General features: G+C 48.5%; 1 protein-coding gene across 1 annotated transcript in view; it reads left to right on the top strand.

The window, feature by feature from the left end:
• The first annotated feature begins 1,497 nt into the window (after nt 1-1,497).
• The window catches only part of DOT1L (DOT1 like histone lysine methyltransferase), a 94,098-nt gene continuing 73,164 nt past the window's right edge, over nt 1,498-22,431 (top strand). The window contains exon 1 of the mRNA XM_056867693.1: nt 1,498-1,604. Within this exon, the coding sequence (XP_056723671.1) occupies nt 1,524-1,604 (81 nt within the window). The 5' untranslated portion in view covers nt 1,498-1,523. The remainder of the gene's footprint in view (nt 1,605-22,431) is intronic.

The raw sequence follows: 22,431 nt of genomic DNA, 5'->3' as shown, positions 1-22,431 counted from the left end.
AAAAACATCGCTTTAAAAGGTTTTTTGGATACCACGGCTTATAAATGGTCGGAAGACGTCTTCACAGCGAAAGGGGCCAAACAAAGTGCGAACAGTATTTTTTTTATAACGTTTTCAAGCCCTTAACACATTGGTGGGAATACATAAAGCGCGAACAGTATTTTTTTATAACATTTTCAAACTCTTAATACATCGCTGGGAATACCAAGTGCGGGAACCCCCATAAAATATATAGTGTTATAATTATATGATATTATATCAATTTATACATTATATAATAATATTATAATAATTATGTTATAATTTTATATATCTATATAAATATAATTATATATATAATCATATATAAAAACATAATTATATAAATATATAAAATTTGTGGCGCTTTATTTCCTGAGGTCGCTTGTGAAACGGGAGGACTGACTGGCTTGAACCTAACGGGCGGGTTTTGTAGCCATGCCTTCCTGAGGGGAAGAGGGAGAAGGCGGCGCGCGAGAGGGGAGAAGCGAGGCGCGCGCGCACGCGCCAACTCCCCCTCCCCCATCCCCGTCGCGAGGGCAACTGAGGACAAGGCGCGCGCTCGCGAGATGGGAAGGGGCGGGCGGGGCAAACGAGGTAGAGGGGAATCGAGGCGTGGGGGGGGCGCGAGCGCGCGCACGTCCGCGGAGGATCGCGCTTCTCTGTTTCCCCTCCCTGCCTTCTTTCCTCGTCCTCGCGCGCCCAATCAAGGAGCGCTCGTGACGGCGACGAGAAAGCCCCTCCCTTCTCCCCCCCTCCTCCTCCTCCTCCTCCTCTCATTTGCTTCCCTTCTCCACTTTGGCTCCGCCTCCTATCTTTCCTTCCCCATCTCCGCTCCAATGTTTCCTTCCTCCAATATCCGTTGAGGCTCCGCCTCCTACGTTTCCTTCTCTCCCTCCCCCCCCCCGATGCTTTACGCACGAGCGCGCCCATGTAGATGTCGTTACTTTCCCGGCGCAGGCGCTCTCGGCCCCTTACCGTCACTCGTTCTATGTATAGAGAGAGAGAGAGAGAGACAGAGAGGGGCATTAGGCGGTGCGCGCGCACCCCAGCCCAACGACCTCGGCCCTTCCACTCCCATTCGACCGACCGAGAGGCTTCCCCCCCCGCCCCGTTTAATTTATTGAGTCTTGTTGTCACGCATGCGCCGTGCGCCCCCTCTCTGAGAACCGGGTGTTAAAAAAAAAAAGGGGGGGACAAATCCCGTTGGTTGGCGTCCGCCGCCCGCGCGCCCTTCGCCCCCCGCCCCTCCCTCCCCCGACGCCGGCGGGGGCGGCCCAAAATGGCGGCTGCGGCGGCGCGGCTGCTGACGGCGACGGCGTTGAGGAGGAGCCCGGCCCGGCGCGAGCGACAATAGGCGAGAGGCGCGCGCTGAGAGAGAGACGACGACGGGAGAGCCGCCCGGGTCTAGCATGCTCGGGCTGCTGCGGCGACGCCGCCTCCTGCCGCCCTCCGCCGCCCCGACCTGACCGGACCGGACCTCCCCGCCCCCGACGGCCGACAGCATGGGCGAGAGGCTGGAGCTCCGGCTCAAGTCGCCCGTCGGAGCCGAGCCGGCCGTCTACCCCTGGCCCCTGCCCGTATACGTGAGTGGGCCCCCCCCCGGGGACGGGATGTCACGTGTGTGTGTGGGGGGGCGACCCGCCGGGTTTGACCTTGTGCCCCCCCCTCCACCCTAATAAGGTGTCATGGGGTGAACTTGGGGGGGGAGTTGTGTGTACATTTAGCATTTGGTTGGGGGGTGCATGTATGTCAAAAGTGGGGCGATTTAGGTGCCATTGGAGAGGGTCGCTCAGATCCTCTTGTTTTGAGTGGGTGGTCTGCAGTGTGGGGGTTGTTATATAGGGGGGGCGGTTTAGTGCCTTGCAAGTAGGGGGATGTCACGTGGGGGGGGACCACCGGGTTTGACCTTGTATCCCCCCCCCCACACACACACTCCACCCTAATAAGGTGTCATGGGAGGGAGTTGTGGGTGAAAGGGGGTAGCACTGGGGGGGTTGTATGTCAAAAGTGGGGCGATAGGGTGCCGTTGGAGAGGGTGTTTCGAGAGGGTCGCTCCGATTCTCTTGTTTTGAGTGAGTGGTCTGCAGTGGGGCGGGAGGGAGCAATTTGAACAGGATGGGGGAACCCCCTGGGTTTGACCTTGTGCCCCCACCCCCAATAAGGTGTCATGGGGTGAACTTGGGGGGAGGGAGTTGTGTGTGCAAGGGGGTGTCATTTGGGGGGGTGTATGTCAAAAGTGGGGCGATAGGGTGAGCGGGTCGCTCAGATTCTCTTGTTTTGAGTGAGTGGTCTGCAGTGGGGGGTCATATATGACAGAGGGTATTGCATTGCTTGGGGGTTGTTATATAGGGGGGCAGTTTAGTGTCTTGTAAGTAGGGGGGGCTATCATGCTTTGGTATTTTTTGGGGGTGTATGTTATCGATGCGACGATTGGGTGCCATTGGAGGTTTTTCGAGAGGGTGGCTCAGGTTCTCTTGAGTGAGTGGTGTGCAGTCGTGTGTGGGCCAACGTGTTACATTGCTTGGGGGTTGTTATATGGGGGGGCAGTTTTGTGCCTTGTAAGTAGGGGGAAGCTATGTGCTTTGGCCACATCATGAGAAGACAATAATGCTGGGAAAAGTGAAAGGCAGCGGGGAAAAGAGGAAGACCTTATTGTGTCCCCCCCCCACACCCTAATATGGTGTCACGGGGGGAACTTGGGAGAGGGAGTTGTGTGTGAAAGGGGTGGTATTATTGGGTGGTATTTTTTTGAGGGGTGTATGTCATAGGTGGGACATTGGGTGCCATTGGAGAGAGTGTTTTGAGAGGGTAAGTTCAGTTTCTCTTGTTTTGAGTGAGTGGGGGGGGCGTGTGTGGAAGAGGGTGTTGCATTGCTTGGGGGTTGTTATATAGGGGGTCAGTTTGGTGTCCTGTAAGTAGGGGGAGGCTATCGTGCTTTGGTCGCATAACGACAAGATGAGAGTCACCAGAAAAGACAATAACGATAGGAAAAGTGGAAGGCAGCAGGGATAAAAGGAAGACCCAGCATGAGATGGATTGACTCAAGACAGGAAGCTGTGGCCCTCCCTTTGCAAGATATGAGCCAGGCAGTGAACGATAGGACATTTTGGAGGCCATTGGTTCATAGGGTTGCCATAAGTTGGAAGCAACTTGACACCACTTCACATACACAAGTGGGGGGAAAGTTGGGGAGGTTGTGCGGATGGCCCTGAAGAAGGAACTGGGAAGGCGGATGGGGAAAATCTGAGCTTTCCAGGCACTTTTTGGTCTTGTACAAGTAATGTGACGTTTGGGATCGATATAGGGGGACTGGGTTTAGGAGACGTTAAGGGCAGGTGGACGTGAGGAGGAGTGCTTCCAGGGTGCAGCTTTGGTGTGACGTGAAACTGGAGAGAGCAGGGAAGTTGGGGTGATATGGGGAGAAAGCAGGGCTGGGTGCAATGTGGTCTGAGGAGAAAAGTTGAGGAAGGAGGGCTGTTATAGATGGTGCATCTGGAGTTATTTGGGAGGAGAGGGGTTGTGTTTGTACAAGAGGAAATCCGAGATGGGGAAATTGAGGGACATTGTGCATTACAGTATATGGTCCAGTTTGGTGTGTGAAGTGGAGGGACAGGGAAATTGGGGTAATGGTAGAAGGAGGGGGTTATAGGAGGGACAAGGGTTGGGTGAAAATCCACATGCTTATCATACAAGTGAGGTGCAGTTGGGTGGTGATATCAGCCGCTCTGAGCCCGACCTTCAGGTTGGGGAGGGCAGGGTAATAATGCGATAAAATAAATATCAGGGGACTCATGTAGCAATCCCAGTGAGAGATTTGCTGGGGGTGGGGGTGGACGAATGATTCGTTTGGTGTTATATGAATGACGTGTAAGTGAAATGCTGGGGGTGGGAACTGGGATAGGTCAGTGGGAATAGGTTGAAGTCCGGGAGTGACGTGAGGGCAGAAGCAGGGGTTCTGGTAACTTAGGTGGATGTCTGGTGTGAGAGATGGGAAGCTGGGGGGGGGGTGCACCATATGTGGAGGGGAAAACATTAAAACTGTGTTTGTGTTTAATAGTAACACAATGTGAGTGAGGTGGAAGTTCAGCCCTTCGTGCCAGTCCTTTCTGAGCTCCGCCCGTCTATATGAGGAGGGTGAGTTGAGCATAGAAGGGGGAACTTCTTCATCCAGGCACTTCTCATTCTTCCTTCCCTTTCTGATTTCACATCTCACCTGAAATGGAAGAGTGGTGTCACACTGTCCTGCTGCTCCGAGGCTACCTCTGTCTCTTGTTGTTTTGCCTGACTCGAATCCTGGTTTGACCTCCCCGTAACCTTTCCCGTAAAAGGTCACCCTTCTGTATCTCGGGGTCTTTTCCCTCTGGAGGATCTCAGTCAAAGTAGCCTCACTGACCCAGGCAACTCCCAGTCCTGCTTTCCACTTGGTGTGCTCAAACTGTTCTCAGTTCCTGTGTATTTTTCACCTTTCCTTCCCCCACCCAAGTCCATCTTTGTCTGCTGTGTTTACTCTGGCATCTGTAGGTTTTGATCTCCCTAAGGTGCATCCCCTCTATTTGAATATCTCCTGGAAAGATCTTTCGTAGCCCTTTCCACCAGGTTACCTTTTATTTTCTGCACCCAGCAAGCCAACCTTCCTCTTTTTGCTCCCAGGAAACCCTCTCCCCCACTTTGGTAGATCTTTCCTTAGTTGTCTTCTATGCTTTATCACTGTTGTGTGTGGTGTTTCTCTTTTCTCTCTCTCTTGTGCCTTGATATCCTTTTGTATAGACACATTGCTTTCCCATTGCATGTCCTCAGGTAGTTGAGCCAGGTTTCTTCCTTCCTTCCTTCCTTCTCTCCATGTTCCTGATCTTTTGAGGTCAGGCGCAACTCCCAGGGGCCCTCCTCAGATAACTACGCCTTGATCTCTTCTCCTTTAGTTCCAGAATCCCCGGTTGACCCTACTGAATGTCACAATTGCTCTCCTCCTGACCCATGTCTCGGGACACCTCTTTCTCTGGAATTCTTCTGGTTCTCTGCCAACCTTTTTCTTTCAGAACTCCCCGCAACCCCTCGGTTTTTCAGAGTCCCAGACATTCCTCACATCCCAGGCCAGCCATTTCAGAATGATCCTGCTTTTCCTGTTGTTGGATGACTCATTGCCTGCAGTTACTCCCAGCCCACACCCAGACAATCTGCACCCCCCTGCTGGCTCCACCCTGTTGACACTTCCACGCCTCATAGTGCACTGCTGTCTCACAAAGCACATTTAGCCTTTTTTTAGAGGATACAAACAAGCAAACCATCATGAGCTGTTTTCCAAACCAGCCCAGTTTTTTTTTGGTCATCTTCTGGAGTTTGGGCGTTTCAGATAAGCTGCTGTTTTTTTTGTTTTTTTTTAAAGGGCTTTGTTACTGGATATGTTATGAAAATTATTAGGCCTGGCTTCCTTCTGTATGTTCAGTTTTAGGTGACTGCATTCTCCTGTTGTGAACTGATGGGGAAGCCGGCTGGACTTAGCACAGAAAGAAGTAAAGTTTCTTTCTCCTTTCTCTAGCCTGGCCCTCTGTTCTGGAATGGTTTCAGAGTTGAGATGTGGAAGAACTAGTCTATTTTTTCCTCTTTACAAAACCCACTTTGGGACAACTTCTAGTTCTGATGACTGGGAGAACCTGTGGCGTTCTTTCCTTGGGGAAAAAAAAAATTAAAAATGGAGAAGAATAGGAACCTAAATAGAAAGGCATGTTCTATATTCCTTCATTAAGTCAAAACATGCTGAAATCCTCCCCCTTATCTCATTATTTCTAAATATACTCCATTTTTTGCTTATCTACAGCATGGCATTGTATGTTATGACACCTAACTCCTTGCAATGGATGGTGTGAATAATATAGTAAAACATTTTGCAAGCTTGGCTGCCCTTTCCTCTTTCAAACTGGTGCGTTGGGATAAAATGGCCCCAGGAGAGGACAGTTCTTGGCTTCGTGTGGAGGAGACCCACATGTTTGCCTTAGCATCCATTCTTTCTCCGGAGTTAGTTATGTCTGAGAATGGGGCTGAGAATTGCTTTTTTTGTTTGTTTTTAATTGGTGCGGGGCTCTCGACTACTATGTTTCTGCAGCGCTTGGACTTCTTCCAGTTTTGTGGTTTCATGCATTACAGCATAAACAAGGCTATGTAGCTGAGCCAGCATGGAGTGAAATAGCCACACACTCGGTTGCTGTAACAGACACAACAATAAGCTTCCAGAAATTACTGTGTTTTTGTTTTTTTGAAAGGTGGTCAAACCTCACTGCATGTTGGCGTTGTGTTGGACTTTCTGTCCTTTAGGGCTGTTGATAGTGTGGTTTCCGAAAGTTCCTGCCTATTTAGGAAGGAGGGCATGCTATTTTTGACTGTGCCTTTGCTAGGGAGCCAGAGGCCTGCAGGGCACACACTGGTTAATGCAGCCTTTCCTGTTTGGGCAGCTCCCTTAATGTGTGCAGTTACTACCATGTGCGCTCCTTGTGGTTTAATTGAAATCAAAAAAGCTGCGCTTAGCTGCTTGGTTGCTTTCTTTTCTGTTACTAAGCATTTTATTCCTCATACTTTGGTCACATTATGAGAAGACATGAGTCATGCTAGGAAAAGTTGAGGGCAGCAGGAAAAGAGGAAGACCCAACAAGAGATGGATTGACTCAATAAAGGAAGCCACAGCCCTCAGTTTGCAAGATCTGAGCAAGGCTGTCAGAGATAGGACATTTTGGAGGACATTGATTCATAGGGTTGTCATGAGTTGGAAGCTACTTGACGGCACTTAACACCTCCCCCAAACCCCCCCCCCCCCCACTAAAAGAGGTATTTCCCTTCAGAGATCTGGGAAAGTTGAGACATTATGACTTTTAAAAGTATTTTTTAAATTAATTTGTTGTGGGCAGGTGCGCAATGAGCTGTAAAGCAAAATTTCGGGCGAAAGGGAGAGGTAAGACCGTTTAAGAAGACAAGGAAGTCCCCTGCTGAATCAGAGTGAAGAGCCATCTAGTGCATCATCCCGATTCTGAGAGTGATCCGTCACGTGTCTTTCCGGAATCCTGAAAAGAAGGGTGTGAAGGAAACAGCTCTCCCCTCATGGCATTTCCCCAAAATCTGGTGGAAGTATCTCTAAACACGGAGGTTAGGGGAAAGAGCCATAGCTCAGTGGCAGAGCATCTGCTCGGCATGCAGAAGGTCCCAGGTTCAATCCCCGGCATCTCCAGTTAAAGGGACTAGGCAAGTAGGTGATGTGAAAGACCCATGCCTGAGACCCTGGAGAGCCGCTGCCAGTCTGAGTAGACAATACTGATTTTGATGACCAAGAGTCTGATTCAGTATAAGGCAGCTTCATGTGTTCAGGTTCTGTTTAGCTTATTGGTGACTAGCAGCTGTTGAGTCTCTCTTTCTAAAAAAAAAAAGTAATCTGTGTTAAGTTTTCATTGAATGGTGAGAATCGCTCGATGTGAATTTTTGAAATGAGTATTCAATTCTGTGATGGTTTGGTTCTATATAAAAAAATAAATGGCACCACTTAGAAATTTGCTGCTCTTTCTAGCCCTCCTTCTCACCCCTCTCCCTTTAGTCCTGCCTTGTGCTTATCAGACTGACCCTTGACTCTCTTGGGTGTGACCCACAAGAAGTTCCTGCTGTATTGGCATAACCTTTCCCCTAGTAAATCCAAGGTTTGGTAAACTGCATTGCTCCCGCTGTGTTCTTGGAGCACGTGCGACAGATCTGGTCAGAAGCCCATGCTGTGAGCTTGTAGCTGCCTGCCAGAGTCCGCTGCAGCAGTTCCAGCTTAAGAGTCCCAGACTTCTTTAATTAGGATGCGCTTGCTACTGGGCCTGACATAATTGGCTCGTAGCTGACCATCCCTCTTCACTCTCTCCCACGAAGAGCCGCACGAAGCAAACGTACCTGTATTCACCTGGTATAGGGCGGGAGATTTGCTAGAAACTAGCGACATTGAACTTTCCCTATGTTTTAAGAATTACGAGCGGTGCCGTTTTGGGGCAGGGACCCGTGGCTCAGTGGTAGAGCATTTGCTTGGCATGCAGAAGGTCCCGGGTTCAATCCCCAGCATCTCCAGTTAAAGGGACTAAACAAGTAGGTGATGTGGAAAGACCCTGCCTTAGACCCTGGAGTCAGTCTGAGTAGACAATACTGACTTTGATGGACCGAGGGTCTGATTCAGTATAAGGCAGCTTCATGTGTTCAACCTCAATTAACCTTTCTTAAGTGGGCATCTGTTGACTTTGCCTGCATGCTTCTCTCCCCCCCACTTGTGGTCATTTGTGTGTGTGTGTGTGTGTGTGTGTCCCCGGTTAAAAAAGGAGAGTCGACCAGCCCACTGCAGCAAAAGATGCTTACTGGGTGACCACATTGTCTAGCCCGCTAACTCTGTACTATTATTCAGCTGTAGACTTTCTCCCCTCCCGTTCTTGGCTCTCAATCTACTTGGCAGCAATGGGGAAAAGGGTCCGTTGTGGTTTCTGAGCTCAGCTCTTTTGACGTAAGCAGAATGTTTCTTAGTTTCACCACTTGGTTTGCTGCATGGTTTTTTTGTTCTTTCCCCCCTCTCCTGGCAGCAATGTGGGAATTGCCTTTATTGTTACTCAAGCAGGGGGAAAGATTCCATGTGAGAAGCCAGCACTGAATTACTTGCCACTAGCCCTGCTTGGGACTAGGGGAGAGAGAATTCAAATTCATTGGCACTTAGAGGTCTCTCCTGCTTGCTGTGTGTGTGTGTGGTGGTGGTGGTGGAGGGAGGTACATTTGATTCAAGAGCACAATTTTAGCCAGTATTATGAGATGGGGCTGGGTAGTATTAGATGCAGCTTTCTGTTTGAAAATATTGGAGGTGGCTAATATTATGAGGTTGGTAATCAGTTTAATTCCTGGTGTTTGTGATATAAAGATATGCAGAAGTCTTGGCCTCATTAAAAAAAAATAACACCTAGGGTTAGGGTTGCCAGCTCTGGGTTGGGAAATACCTGGAGATTTTTGGGGCGGAGCCTGAGGAGGGCGGGGTTTGGGGAGGGACTTCAGTGCCATAGAGTCCAATGCGGCCATTTTCTCCAGGCGAACTGATCTCTGTCGCCTGGAGATCAGTTGTAATAGCAGGAGATCTCCATCTAGTACCTGGAGGTTGGCAAACTTACCTGGGGTAACTTTCGGTCTGACAGGCTGTCACCAAGTGAGTTGGGTAAATATGTCTGCCCTTTCTGGTGTAAACAGCTCTTTCATTATTGGCATGGTTCTTGAAGGGTGCTTTTGCTTGGAACGTGACTGCTCTTAAGCAGAGGAGTTGAATGTCTTACCTTGAATCTGCAAAGCACCTGTTTTGCCAGTGAATTCTCACCAGGGCTGTGAGAGCAGAGCAAAATCAAGTTTCTAGTCAGAAGTCAATGTGGTGTAGTGGTTAAGAGTGCTGGGTGGCCTTGGGCCAGTCACACACTCACAGCCTAACCTACCTTGCAGGGTTGTTGTGTGGATAAAATGGAAGAAGAGTTGGCTTTTATATGCCGACTTTTTCTACCGCTTAAGGAAGAATCAAACCGACTTACGATCACCCTCCCTTCCCCTCCCCACAACAGACACCCTGTGAGGTAGGTGGGGCTGAGAGAGCTCTAAGAGAACTGTGACTAGCCCAAGGTCACCCAGCTGGCTTCATGTGTAGGAGCGGAGAAACCACCCCAGTTCAGTAGATTGGCAAACACCGCTCATATGGAGCAGTGGGGAATCAAACCTGGTTCTCCAGATTAGAGTCCACTGCTCCAAACCACCGCTGTTAACCACTGCACCATGCTGGAGGACAGGAGAAGGATGTGAACTGCTTGGGGTTCTCATTGGGGAGAAAGGCGGTGTATAAATGAATTAAATAAATGTCCTGAGAGGCAGCTGAATGAGATTTCTCATGGCAGTGTATGTGTGTGGGGGGGAGGAGAACCAGAATAAATTTATGCAAAATAGCAAATGTGGCAGAATATGCAAAACAGGAGAAATTATACATGCTTGTTCAATTTGTATTGTGTGTGCTTGTCGTAAGATTCCACTTCTCTTGGTAGATAACTTGGCCTGTGTAGCCTCAGAATTTTAATTTGGTGTGAAATGCACACCTCCCTGGTTATGGCCTCAGTAATGTTCAATCACAGCAGTACTGTCTGCATCATTTTGTCAGAATTTCAAACAACAAAAGAACGATCTTTCAAAAACCAAGTACTTTTTAGAGTGTGTTGGGGTCCCTGTAAAGGTAAAGGTAGTCCCCCTGCACCGGGTCATTCCTGACCCATGGGGTGATGTCCAATTCCAACGTTTATTAGGCGGACTATGTTTACGGGGTGGTTTGCCATTGCCTTCCCCAGTCATTTACACTTTACCCCCAGCAAGCTGGGTATTCATTTTACCGACCTTGGAAGGATGGAAGGCTGAGTCAGCTTTGAGCCGGCTGCCTGAAACCGACTTCCGTCGGATCGAACTCAGGTCGGGAGCAGAGCTTTGGACTGCTGTACTGCAGCTTACCACTCTGTGCCACAGGACTCCTTGGGGTTCCCTGTAGACAGAGGTATCAAAATTATGTAGCTCAGTTCTTCTCTCCCCTCTTACAATCTCCACATGTTCCTAACGTCCCACCTTCCTTGAGATCACCCTAAAAAGTGAGGTTCTCCCCCCCCCCCTTTAGGAAACTTGGTGCAAATAGCTGGGTGGACAGAAACTATTTAGGTGGCAGGTTTGTGCTTTTTCTCAAAAGGAATGGGGAAAGCCCAGTGTGTCTCCAAGGATCACGAAGTAGGACTACAGCAAGATAGCTGGATTTGCATAATTGCTTAGCTGACAAAAGGAAGGCTTTATGTCACGATGTTAGATGTTAAGAGCTTGGGAGGGTGGTGCGAAAGTGTGTGTTCCCCCTCCACGGCTAATTAAGGCCATGGGAGGAGAGTGCCGTGGCGTGTTCCAGATGCAGCCTCCCCTGGCTTTCATGCAAAGCACAGAACGCATGACTCTCCCTCCCACCTTCTAGTTTCCTGAGAAGGAACACGAAGGGCTTTTCTAATGATTCAATGGTGAGTGGTTCCGCTCCTCACGCCGGGTGACGGGTTAGCCGAATCGTGCCTGCCTGACTAATCCTCCCCCCCTCCTCCAAGTGAGTCAGAATATATTTTCTGAAGTCGACCTTTGGTGTTTCATGACGGCTGTATCTGGAGCAGAAGCGGTTTCGTGTTTTACTGTTCAGCGTCCCTTGATTCTGTGATGAGAGGGAAGGCACCTTGGCCATCTTCTGGGCATGGAGTAGGGGGTCACTGGAGGTGTGTGGGGGGAGGTAGTTGTGAATTTCCTGCATTGTGCAGGAGGTTGGACTAGATGACCCTGGTGGTCCCTTCTAACTCTATGATTCTGTGGTTCTATGATACTTCTGTTATTGCCACCCACCCACAAAAATGGTAAACTAACCACCTAAGGGATTGCTGTTTCTAGAGAACTTTTCTTTTTGGTGTCCTTAATCATTTAGGCTAAAGATCTGTGCAGTTGTTCTAGTAAGGGCCTCTATTTCTGACCTGGAGTGCAGACAGAAGTGCTTAGTCAGCTACATCTTACCCTTCTAATTCAGGTTGTCCTGCGATGTTCAAGAACCCCAAGAGAAAAGTGGTTCTTTTACTTTGCGGCAGTGATTTTTCAACCTATGTTCCATGAAGTGTGTAGAAGGTGGTTGTGGGATTCTTCATCCAGAACCGTGCCCTCCCAGCCTTTTTGGCCCGGTGGCCCACAAGTCCAAGTTTACTTGGCATAGTGACGCATCCGAGGCTGACCTAAGGGTTTTTTGGCACCATAGGTAAACCATGACCTTGGCACCCATCTAGTCCAACGTTCCATTTGCCGCTGTGGCCAACCAGATGTTTTTGAGAAACCAACAAACATTGCACACAGCTGCCCTCACTATGAACCCCAAGCAAGTGGTGTTCCAAAGTTCTCAGCCTTTGCATTTGGAGGTTAGATTCCAGGCTGCGAGCACCATTACTCCCTCTGAGTCCTCAAAGAGTCTAAGAAACTTTCTCTAGTAACTGTCAGGGTGCATTTTACGTGACTCTTTATCAATCAACATGCATATGCAGTGAAGAAAAAAATCCCAACTACAGTATGGCATGGAAGATAGTGTTCCCAGGGTCGGGCTTGCTTCCCAAAGTACAAGTCAAAGCCTTGCCTCAAGTTAAGCACTGAAGTTGGTTCTTCTAGGAGAGGAAGAAGAGTTGGTTTTTATATGCCATTTTCTCTACCACGTAAGGAAGAATCGAACCTTCCCTTCCCCTTCCCACAGCAGACATCCTGTGAGATAGGTGGAGCTGAGAGAGAATGACTTGCCCAAGGTCACCCAGCTGGCTTCACGTGTAGGAGCGGGGAAACAAATCCAGTTCACCAGATTAGCCTCCACCACTCATGTGGAGGAGAGGGGAATCAAACCCGGCTCTCCAGATCGGAGTCCACCACTCCAAACCACCACTCTTAACCACTACACCACGCTGGCTCTCTGGTCATGATAGTTTTTAATGCAGGGGAATTTGCAACCCTGCAGTAGGCTGGGAGCAATTCCTGATGTTACAGGTGACCAGGATCAACACAGCCCTTCACAGTCCTCATAACTAAGTGTTTTACCTCCCTCTCTATGTTTACCTTCACAACCAACCCAGCAAGATGGGTCACTGTGCTAATTTCACCACCGGCAAGGAGATGATCTGATAAGGCTGTGAGAGAGAATGACATGCCAAAAGATACACAATGGCTCAGCAGCAGAGGCAGGAGTCTTCCAGTCAAGAAGGAAAGACTATAGCCATATTGGATGAGATCAACTGCCCATCATCCTGTTTCCAAGCCTGGCCTGTCAGATGCCACAAGGAAGCCCAGAGGCAAAAATGTTGCTCAGCAGGTGACAGAGATGTTCTGCCTTGCACCCACCAGTCTGGTTTGGCTACCCCTACTGGCAGCCAACAACAGGCTTCTGTTCCAAAAGTCTGCCCAACCCCCTTTTCAATACATCTAAGCCAGTGGCTCTCACCCCATTGCGAGGTGGTGAGATTCACAAGCGCATAGTGCATAATAACTGCATAATTTCATAGACTTCTTTTGCGTCACCCCCCACTCACCTTTTTCCTTTTTCCTAAACCTAGCTGCAGAGGCTTTAAGACGGAAGCTCCAACCCAATGGGAGGAGTTGTGGCTAAGTGGGAAAGCCTCTGGGTTGCCTGCAGAAGGTCCCAGGTTTGATCCCTGGCATCTCCAGTTTAAGCGAACCAGGCAGTACGTGATGTGAAAGACCTCTCCCTGAGACCCTGGAGAAGTACTGCCTGTCTGAGTGGTCCAAGGTTCTGTCTGAGTGCAGAAGGTCCCAGGTTCAATCCCCGGCATCTCCAGTCAGGAGAAGGGGCCATGGCTCAGTGGTAGAGTATCTGCTTGTCATGCAGAAGGTCCCAGGTTCAATCTCTGGCATCTCCAGTAAGGACCAGGTAGGAGAATCTTTGCCTGACACCCTGGAGAGCTGCTGCCAGTCTGAGTAGACAGTACTGACTTTGATGGACCAAGGGTCTGATCAGAACTGGGTTTGATTCCCCACTCCTCCACATGAGTGGCAGACGCTAATCTGGTGAACCGGGGTGGTTTCTCACAGGGTGACTGTTGTGGGGAGGGGAAGGGAAGGTGATTGTAAGCCAGTTTGATTCTTCCTTAAGTGGTAGAGAAAGTCGGCATATAAAACCTAACTCTTCTTCTATAAGGCAGCTTCATGTGTTCATGTGACTGGCCAATACTGACCTTGACAGACCAAGGGTCCGATTCAGCACAGGGCAGCGGGTACATATGATCGTTTTCATCTGGCTGTCCATCCTCGGAGCCGGAAGGGGTTTCACCCAGCTGACAAAGTGGGCTATGACTTAAAAGCCCACACAACAGGTGCCATACAAACATTCCAACCGGAAGGGAAACTTCCACAGAAGCACCATCGAAGAACACCCACATGTTGCAGAGGATTCTGAGGTAGAGAGCGAGGTGCAAACTCAGTTCAGACGGCTAGCTGCCTGGGCTTGCTGAGTCCCGCTGCTGGACCCTTCGAGGCAAGCTAGAGATGGGAAAGCCAACATTTAAGGAAGCACACCTGCCATTAATGACCTTCCAGATCAGCACGTCCCATCATGTGGGTCAGGACCCCAAAGTGGGTCACAGGCCAGCCCTCCCTAAAGGCCACTCCCGCCCTTCACATCGTTCTCTCCTCTTCCTCCTTGCCAACTTCTCATGTTCTCCCCAACACCACCACCTTCTGACAATAATGAGGTGGAAAAGCCATTGGGTCTTAGAAACAGTGTGGGGACGGTATTTTACTTTGCAGCAGTGATTTTTCAACCTGTGTTCCATGAAGTGGGTAGAAGGTGGTTGGGGGTTCTTCATCCAGAACTGTGCTTCCCAAACCTTTTGGCATGGTGACCAACAAATCACAGAATCAGAGTTGGAAGGCACCACCAGGGTCATTTAGTCCAACCCCCTGCACAATGCAGGAAATTCCAAACTACCTTCCCCCCCACACACACACACACCCAGTGTCCCATACTCCATGCCCAAGTTTCCTTGGCAAAATGATGTATCAAGGGCCGACCTAAGGTTTTTTTTGGCACCGTAGGTGAACTATCACCTTGGCACCCATCTAATCCAACGTTCCTCTGTGCCACAGTTCCCAGTAGGATTGGACCCCTGCAGTGATTTCAAAAGTCAAAAGCCAGGCCTCAAAATGGCACCATGCCCCTCATGGTAGACGCTGGGATGCAGCATTGCTGAGTTTGGCCATGTGACAATCAGTAATATGTGGATAAAACCGTTCCTCTCATCACAACACACTGATGAAACATCCACACTTCAATATCTCTGAAGGTGGTTCAAGGTGGTATAATGCTCAGAGTTAAACAGTTATGAGCAAACAGCTGCTAAGTAGCATCTAAAAGGTAACGGTCCTCTGTGCAAGCACCAGGTCATTTCTGACCCATGGGGTGAAGTCACATCCCGACGTTTACTAGGCAGACTTTGTTTGCGGGGGGGGGGGGTTTGCCAGTGCCTTCCCCAGTCATCTTCCCTTTACCCCCAGCAAGCTGGGTACTCATTTTACCGACCTCGGAAGGATGGAAGGCTGAGTCAACCTTGAGCCGGCTACCTGAAACCAACTACCATTGGGATCGAACTCAGGTCGTGAGCAGAGCTTGAACTACAGTACTGCAGCTTACCTCTCTGCGCCACGGGGCTCCTATAGTAGCATCTGTGTGTGTGTGTGTGTAAAGTGCCGTCAAGTCGCAGCTGACTTATGGCGACCCCTTTTTTTTGGGGGGGGGGGTTTTCATGAAAAGAGACTAACAGAGGTGGTTTGCCAGTCCCTTCCTCTGCACAGCAACCCTGGTATTCCTTGGTTGTCTCCCATACAAATAATAACCAGGGCTGACCCTGCTTAGCTTCTGAGATCTGACGAGATCAGGCTAGCCTGGGCCATCCAGGTCAGGGCATAGTAGCATCTACCCAGTGGTAAAGGAACCATGTCTGTCTTCTAAGTTTAGATGGAAACTAGGAGTTGCTTTCAATGCTTGTACCATGCTAAGCCCCTTGTCCTCTACAGGGGATCAAACAGAGGTTACTCTGATGTTATTTACCTGCATTAATATTTTTGCTTTGTAGAGAAACGTAAGTTGTCAGGTATGATGAATGTAACCAATTTCGCAGCTTAGTAAGCAAAACATGACATCTGACTACAAGTAACAGGAAAATGTATACCTATGTAGAATAATCTCTCTGTAGGAAAATAGTCATGTGTTAAACTGTTAAATAGTCATGTGTTAAACTGACTCCAGCATGGTGTAGTGGTTAAGAGCGGTGGACTCTGATCTGGAAAACTGGGTCTGATTCCCCACTCCTCCACATGAGCGGCGGACTCTACTCTGGTAAACTGGGTGACCTTGATGCCAGCTGGGTGACCTCGGCCTAGTCACACTCTCTCAGCCCCACCTACCGCACAGGGTGTTTGTGGTGGGGAAGGGAAGGTGATTGTAAGCCGGTTTGAGTCTGCCTTAAGTGGTAGAGAAAGTCAGCATATAAAAACCAACTCTTCTTCTACTCTTTTCTACTGTGGTAAACGAAGAAAGAGAAGGACCGTCAAAGGTTGATCTAGAAAACTGGGTCTGATTCCCCACTCCTCCACATGAGCAGCAGACTCTAATCTGGTAAACTGGATTTGTTTCCCCCATTCCTACACATGAAGCCAGCTGGGTGACCTTGGGCTAGTCACAGCTCTCTCAGCTCCCCCTACCTCACAGGGTGTCTGTTGTGGGGAAGGGAAGGAGATTGTAAGCCAGTTTGATTCTCCCTTAAGTGGTAGAGAAAGTCAGTATATAAAAACCAACTCTTCTTCTTCTTCATTGACATGCAGTATGCATGAATCTGTGCATTTAGGCCTCCAGTGACACAAGGTGTACAAAGGTATACTAAATATTTGTGTGTGCTAGGACCTTTTAAGAGGTTTGAGGCTGTGTTTGGTAAATTTAAGATGGCATACGTTAGCAGTTGGCTCTTCAATTGATGCATGCCGTTGTCCAAGATGATGGAAGACTAGGTTTAATGCTGGGGGGGCCTCGATTGGGAGGTGGTGCGTTCTCCTTCCATGAAGGTTTTTAAGCAGAGCCTAGGTGGCCATCTGTCAGCAATGCTGATTCCGTGAGCTTAGGCAGATCATGAGAGGGAGGGCAGGAAGGGTTGCACCACTGTTTGGCTCTTGTGGCCCTTTCTTGCATGCCCAGGGTAATGCCGATCGCCACTTTGGAGTCAGGAAGAAATTTTCCTCCAGGCTGGTTTGGCTAGGGATCCTGGCAGGTTTTCCCCCATCTTCTGGGCATGGAGCATGGGTCAGTGGGGGTGTGGGGGGGAGGTAGTTGTGAATTTCTTGCATCGTGCAGGGGGTTGGACTAGATGACCCTGGTGGTCCCTTCCAATTCTATGATTCTACGATTTCCCCCACCCCTGTCTGTGTCTCCCATTTGTGGTCAGTGCTGCTCCCACATACTTTACAAAGTCTTGATGGGCAGGGCTTGCAGTGGGGTGATGCTTGCTCTCTTCAAGTGGCTTCATAGGGTAGCAGATCAGGGCTGAGCCTCCTAATGCAGGAGTAATCCATCTCTTTGTTTGCGCCCTCCTGTCGTCTCTGCTGAGTTACAACAACAACAAAAAACCCAGTGAGCTGGTCTGCTGTGTTATTATAGCTTTATTGTTGCTGCTGGTTGAGGAAAGTGGCTTTGCAGACAAAATCCAAAACCAAAGCTGTGTTTCCCAGGGAATTTGTGAAATATGGATCTGGTGACTGATTGGAGTAGAGTTGCTCCAGAGTCCTGCTCGAAATATATTGTGGTGAAATGTGCTTCACCTCTGGAGGTAATTGTTTTGGTGTGTGTGGGGGTAAATTCAAGAGGGGCCCACGGTTTCGGTTGCAGATTCTTAACAAAGAATCTTGGGACACCTTGAAATACTGATAGATTTGGTGTGGCAGCTCACACCACAAAAACTGCTGTGTCCTAAAGCTTCAGTGGCATGACTTATTAAATTTTTTATTTTTTAGATTCATATCCTGACCCTTTTGAGTTGGAATTCATATGCGGATCTGATACTATCAAGGTTGGATTAATTAGAGATAAGGAGTGGCTGGCCGCTATAGAGATTGTCTCTCCTTAAAGGAAAAGGTAGTCCCCTGTGCAAGCACTGGGTCATTCCTGACCCATGGGGTGATGTCACATCCCGATGTTTACGAGGCGGACTCTGTTTACAGGGTGGTTTGCCATTGCCTTCCCTGGTTGTCTACGCTTTACCCCCAGCAAGCTGGGTACTCATTTTACCGACCTCAGAAGGACGGAAGGCTGAGTCAACCTTCAGCCGGCTACCTGAAATCGACTTCTGTTGGGATGGAACTCAGGTCGTGAGCAGAGCTTTTGACTACAGTACTGCAGCTTTACCTCTCTGCGCCATGGGGCTCAAAATAAAAACAGCTGTCTGATGGCATTTTAGAGACTAGCATTTATTCCAACATCAGCTTTCCTGAGACAGTGCTCCCTTCAGATGCATGGGGGTATGCATCCGTTTAGGCCAATCCATTTTCATTAAAGGCTGCAAGCAACAGAATAGTTTTTGGTGGGTGGGGTGGGGGCTTTGTAGCAAAGAGAGGCTAGTTTAAAACAAGATCCAATCAAAAGAGTAATCCATATATTCCAAGTGGCTCTTTGTCAATTCATCAGCAGTTGGGAGTGATCCGCAGCCACTCCGGGATTGTTTTAGTCTTCTTGACTGGAACGTTTTGCCTTCCGAGCTCTGCGGTGTAATGCAACACACCTGTGCCTTGGAATTCTGTGCCTTCTGGCATCACTTTGTAATAAGTCACTCCCTTCCCCGTATACACTCCTGCCTGTGAGTGCATATACACATTGAGTATATGCTGCCTTCCACTAAGTCTGTCAAAGTCAGTGTTCGTTTAGTACAATTTTATCCTAGTCTTCTTCCAAAGAGCACAGGGAGGCATGCGTCATTTCCCCCACTTCTTTTGTATCCTCGCATTACCCCTGGAGGTAGGCTAATAATGGGTAACGGGCCCAGTATCACCCATTGGATTTGATGGCAGAGAGGGGAGCCTGAGTATGGGTCTGAGGTCCCGGTCTGGCTTACTGACCACTAGGGCTGTTGAAAAAAAAATTCGGTAAAATTCGGATTCGGCAAAATTCAGCCCGTTTTTATTCGGGAAATGCCGAAGTCCAAACTCCCCCGCTTCGGGTCCGTGCAATTCGGCATGAGGTCCAGAGTTCGGGGAAAAATTAGGCCGAATAAAGCCATTAAAATCACAACCACACCTTTCCGTGGCTCCAGGGAAGGCATCTTTGGGGGTAGAGGTTCCAAACTTTCAGCGTAGCTTCAAAGGACTCTTCTTGCAATAACCCCCAAGTTTTGTAAAGATTGGATCAGCGGGGGCTGAGATATGGGCCTCGAAAGGGGTCCCCCCTCCTTAATGTGCATTTGCCGCCCACTCAAAGCTCCCAGCCCCGACAAACAGCTGAGCTGCAGGGAGCAAGGGCGGGGCAGGTGCGAAGAAGTTTGCAAACCATGAAAAGCAACACAACCATGCAAACCATAACGTTTGCAACCATGCAAAGTAACACCTGACGCCTGGGAGTTTGCAAGCCATGCAAAGCAACACAACCTTGCAAAGCAACACCTTTGCAACCATGCAAAGCAACACTTGACGCCTGGAAGTTTGCAAACCATGGAAAGGGACAGAGGCATGCTAGCTAAGCATCAGGAGCAGGAGGGGGTGGAATTTCCCCTTTTGCATCAGATTCGGGACCAGGCAAATGCATTCTTTAAGTCACAATTTGAAAACAACTTTTGAGCAAGCATCAAAATAGACCTAACCGATCTTATGAATGATGGAAAACCTGAAGACACACAACTGAAGCCCCCCCCTCAAACCAGGGAGAGAGAGACTCGAGGGGGCACACACACACCCCAGACAGAACAGGCGAAAGCCCCCTTTGGCTTCCCCCCCACCCACAGAAACTGCTCCCTCCCCACACACACACAGACTCTGCTTCCCCCCCCCCCCACACACACACAGGAGAAAAATTATAGATTAAAGCCCCAAAAGGGGTCTTACTGTGGATGTCTTCTGTTCCATCTGGAGGGACTGGGAGGACTGGATAATCCAATACAATTCCATTTAAGCATGGGAGGTTTTGCCTTGGATTTGCCGCTCTCGAGATGCACACAGGATTGGCTGATCCCATTCATCCCAATAGGGAAAAGGGGGGGACCCCATATCTCGGGACCCCCTGACCCAATGTTTACAAAACGTGGGGGGTCTGACAAGAAGGGTCCTTTGAAGCTCCGCTGAAAGTTTGGGGTCTCTACCCCCAAAAATGCGCCCCCTGCAGCCACGAAAAGGAGCTAGTGTGTGCTTTAAATGGAATAAAAATGCACATTAAGGGGAGGACCCCTTTCGGACCCCATATCTCGGGGGGCCCTGACCCAATGTTTACAAAACTTGGGGGTCTCGCAAGAAGGGTCCTTTGAAGCTCCGCTGAAAGTTTGGGGTCTGTACCCCAAAAAATGCGCCCCCTGCAGCCACAGAAAGGAGCGAATGTGCACAAGCACCCCACCACGGGGATTTCTATCTCACACACGGATACTCTTTCTTTTCCCGGGCCGCGCAGCAGCTGGGCTGATGCACTCAATCGCTCAAACTGATTGGCCAGAAGACCACCCAGCTTGGCCACCGATTGCCCGGGGGAGAATGCTGCTTACTAACTGATGGTTATGCTGCTGCGCCGAACCCTGAATTTGCCGAATTTATTCGCCGAACACCACGAATTCACTGAATTCGGCTCCCCGTTTTCCCGCCTTTTTTGAGTTCGGTTCCATCCGAACTAAAAACCGCTGAATCAGGGGAAATTCGGCTGTTTTTCGGTTTGGGACGAACCGAATCGACAGCCCTGCTGACCACTTCCCAAGACATTCTCTGTTGTCAACTCTTAACTGGCAGTGGCTCTCCAGGGTGTCAAGCAGAGGTTTTTCACATCACCATCATCCAGTCCTTTTAACTGGGGCTGCCGGAGGCTGAACCTAGCACATTCTGGATGCAAAGCAGATGCTCTACCACTGAGTCACAGAAACAGTTTTGTGCATCTGTCCATGGGTTCTGGCTCACGAAAGCTTACGTTGCAAAAGATTTGTTCTTTTTTTAAGGGGCTGCGTTGAGAGAGGGGGAAGTTGCCTTCACATTTAATAAAGGTTAATGACAAATATGACTAATGTGTTAATGGCAAGCAACCCCCGTGGAAGAAACAGGGGTGCCGGCCAATGCAACTAGGCACTAGCTATCTTCAGGACATGTTGTCCTGAAGGGGGGGTTGTGGCGGAACCATCCTGGTTACCACCAGCTTTCTCGCCTGGTTTCTTGGAGAAGATTCTTGCTCCAGGCAACCTGCTGGCACTTCTACAATCCTGGCCTACAATCAGGAACCCCACTCTGTTGTTGGGATGGTTTTTAAACTCCACCTTTACTGATGGTAACATTTCACCACCCTTCCCTCCCCCTCTCTTATCAGTTGGTTTGGATCTCTGGTCTACCCCATCAAGATCATGCGTGGGTGGGGGAAGAAACTAAACTGCAAGATGAAGAATAGCCATTAAAAGAATCCCGGGCAAACACTTTCATATGTTTATAACCATATTATCGAATATGCAAAGTTTTCCGGTTATAAACTTAACAAAACAAAGACGAAAATTATGACTTTTAATACAACAACAGATGAAGACAAGTATATCGAAGTTTTTGGTTGTCAAATTGCCAAGGTACCAGTTAAATATCTGGGTGTCAATATATCTTCACAAAATAAGACATTTCTAAGGTCAAATTATCTGAAAATCTGGGGAGAAATAGAAAAGGATTTAAATTTGTGGTCTAAAATGAACATTTCTTGGTTGGGAAGGATATCGACAATAAAGATGAACGTACTTCCTAGATTAAACTTTTTATTTCAATTTTTGCCGATTGATATCCCTGACAGAATAATAGAAAACTGGCAAAAACAAATTAACCGATTTGTCTGGAATGGAAAAAAACCGAGAATCAGATTTAAAGTGCTACAAGACGAAAAGAAAAGAGGTGGATTGGCATTACCTAATCTTAAATTATATTACTACGCTGCCTGCCTAACTTGGATCACAGAATGGATAAAACATCCCAGAAGTAGACATGTCATTTTAGAACGTGTGGACCTTGGACAAGGTTTTCACAAAGTTTTGTGGGATTCTACAACAAAAATTCCAAAAGATAAAGCACCAGAAGACTGCGATGTCAAAATAGCGTTAATGAAAGTGTGGAAAAAGTACAAGAAAAGAATAAGTTTTTCTCCACCATCTATAATGTCGCCTACCGAAGCATACCAAGATAACGTTAAACTCAAACCGGGTGTCCATCTCACTTATAATGAAATGATAGAGCCCACAGGAGAAATTAAAAGCCTGAGCAAACGTCAAGAAAAATTTCAAAAATTGAACTGGCTGACTTACCTACAACTGAGATCCAACTTACAAAAAGACTGTTCATATCCTCAGCCATTTCGTGAATTAACAGAATTTGAGCAGTTAGTATCCAAAAATGACTCTCACCTATTAGGAAAAATTTATAAGCTCCTTTTGAAATATGATACAGAAGAAGAACAAGTGAAAATCAATATAATAAAATGGATGCAAAACTTTGGAGAAATGATCAATTTGGATACATGGGAAAAACTCTGTACCTCTGAAATGAAATACACTGTCTGCCAAGAAGTGAAAGAAAATTGGTATAAAACATTCTACAGATGGTACTTGA

This window comes from Euleptes europaea, chromosome 2 (assembly GCF_029931775.1).
Source record: "Euleptes europaea isolate rEulEur1 chromosome 2, rEulEur1.hap1, whole genome shotgun sequence".
Taxonomy (NCBI): Eukaryota; Metazoa; Chordata; class Lepidosauria; order Squamata; family Sphaerodactylidae; genus Euleptes; species Euleptes europaea.
This window is presented reverse-complemented; position numbering and strand designations above follow the sequence as displayed.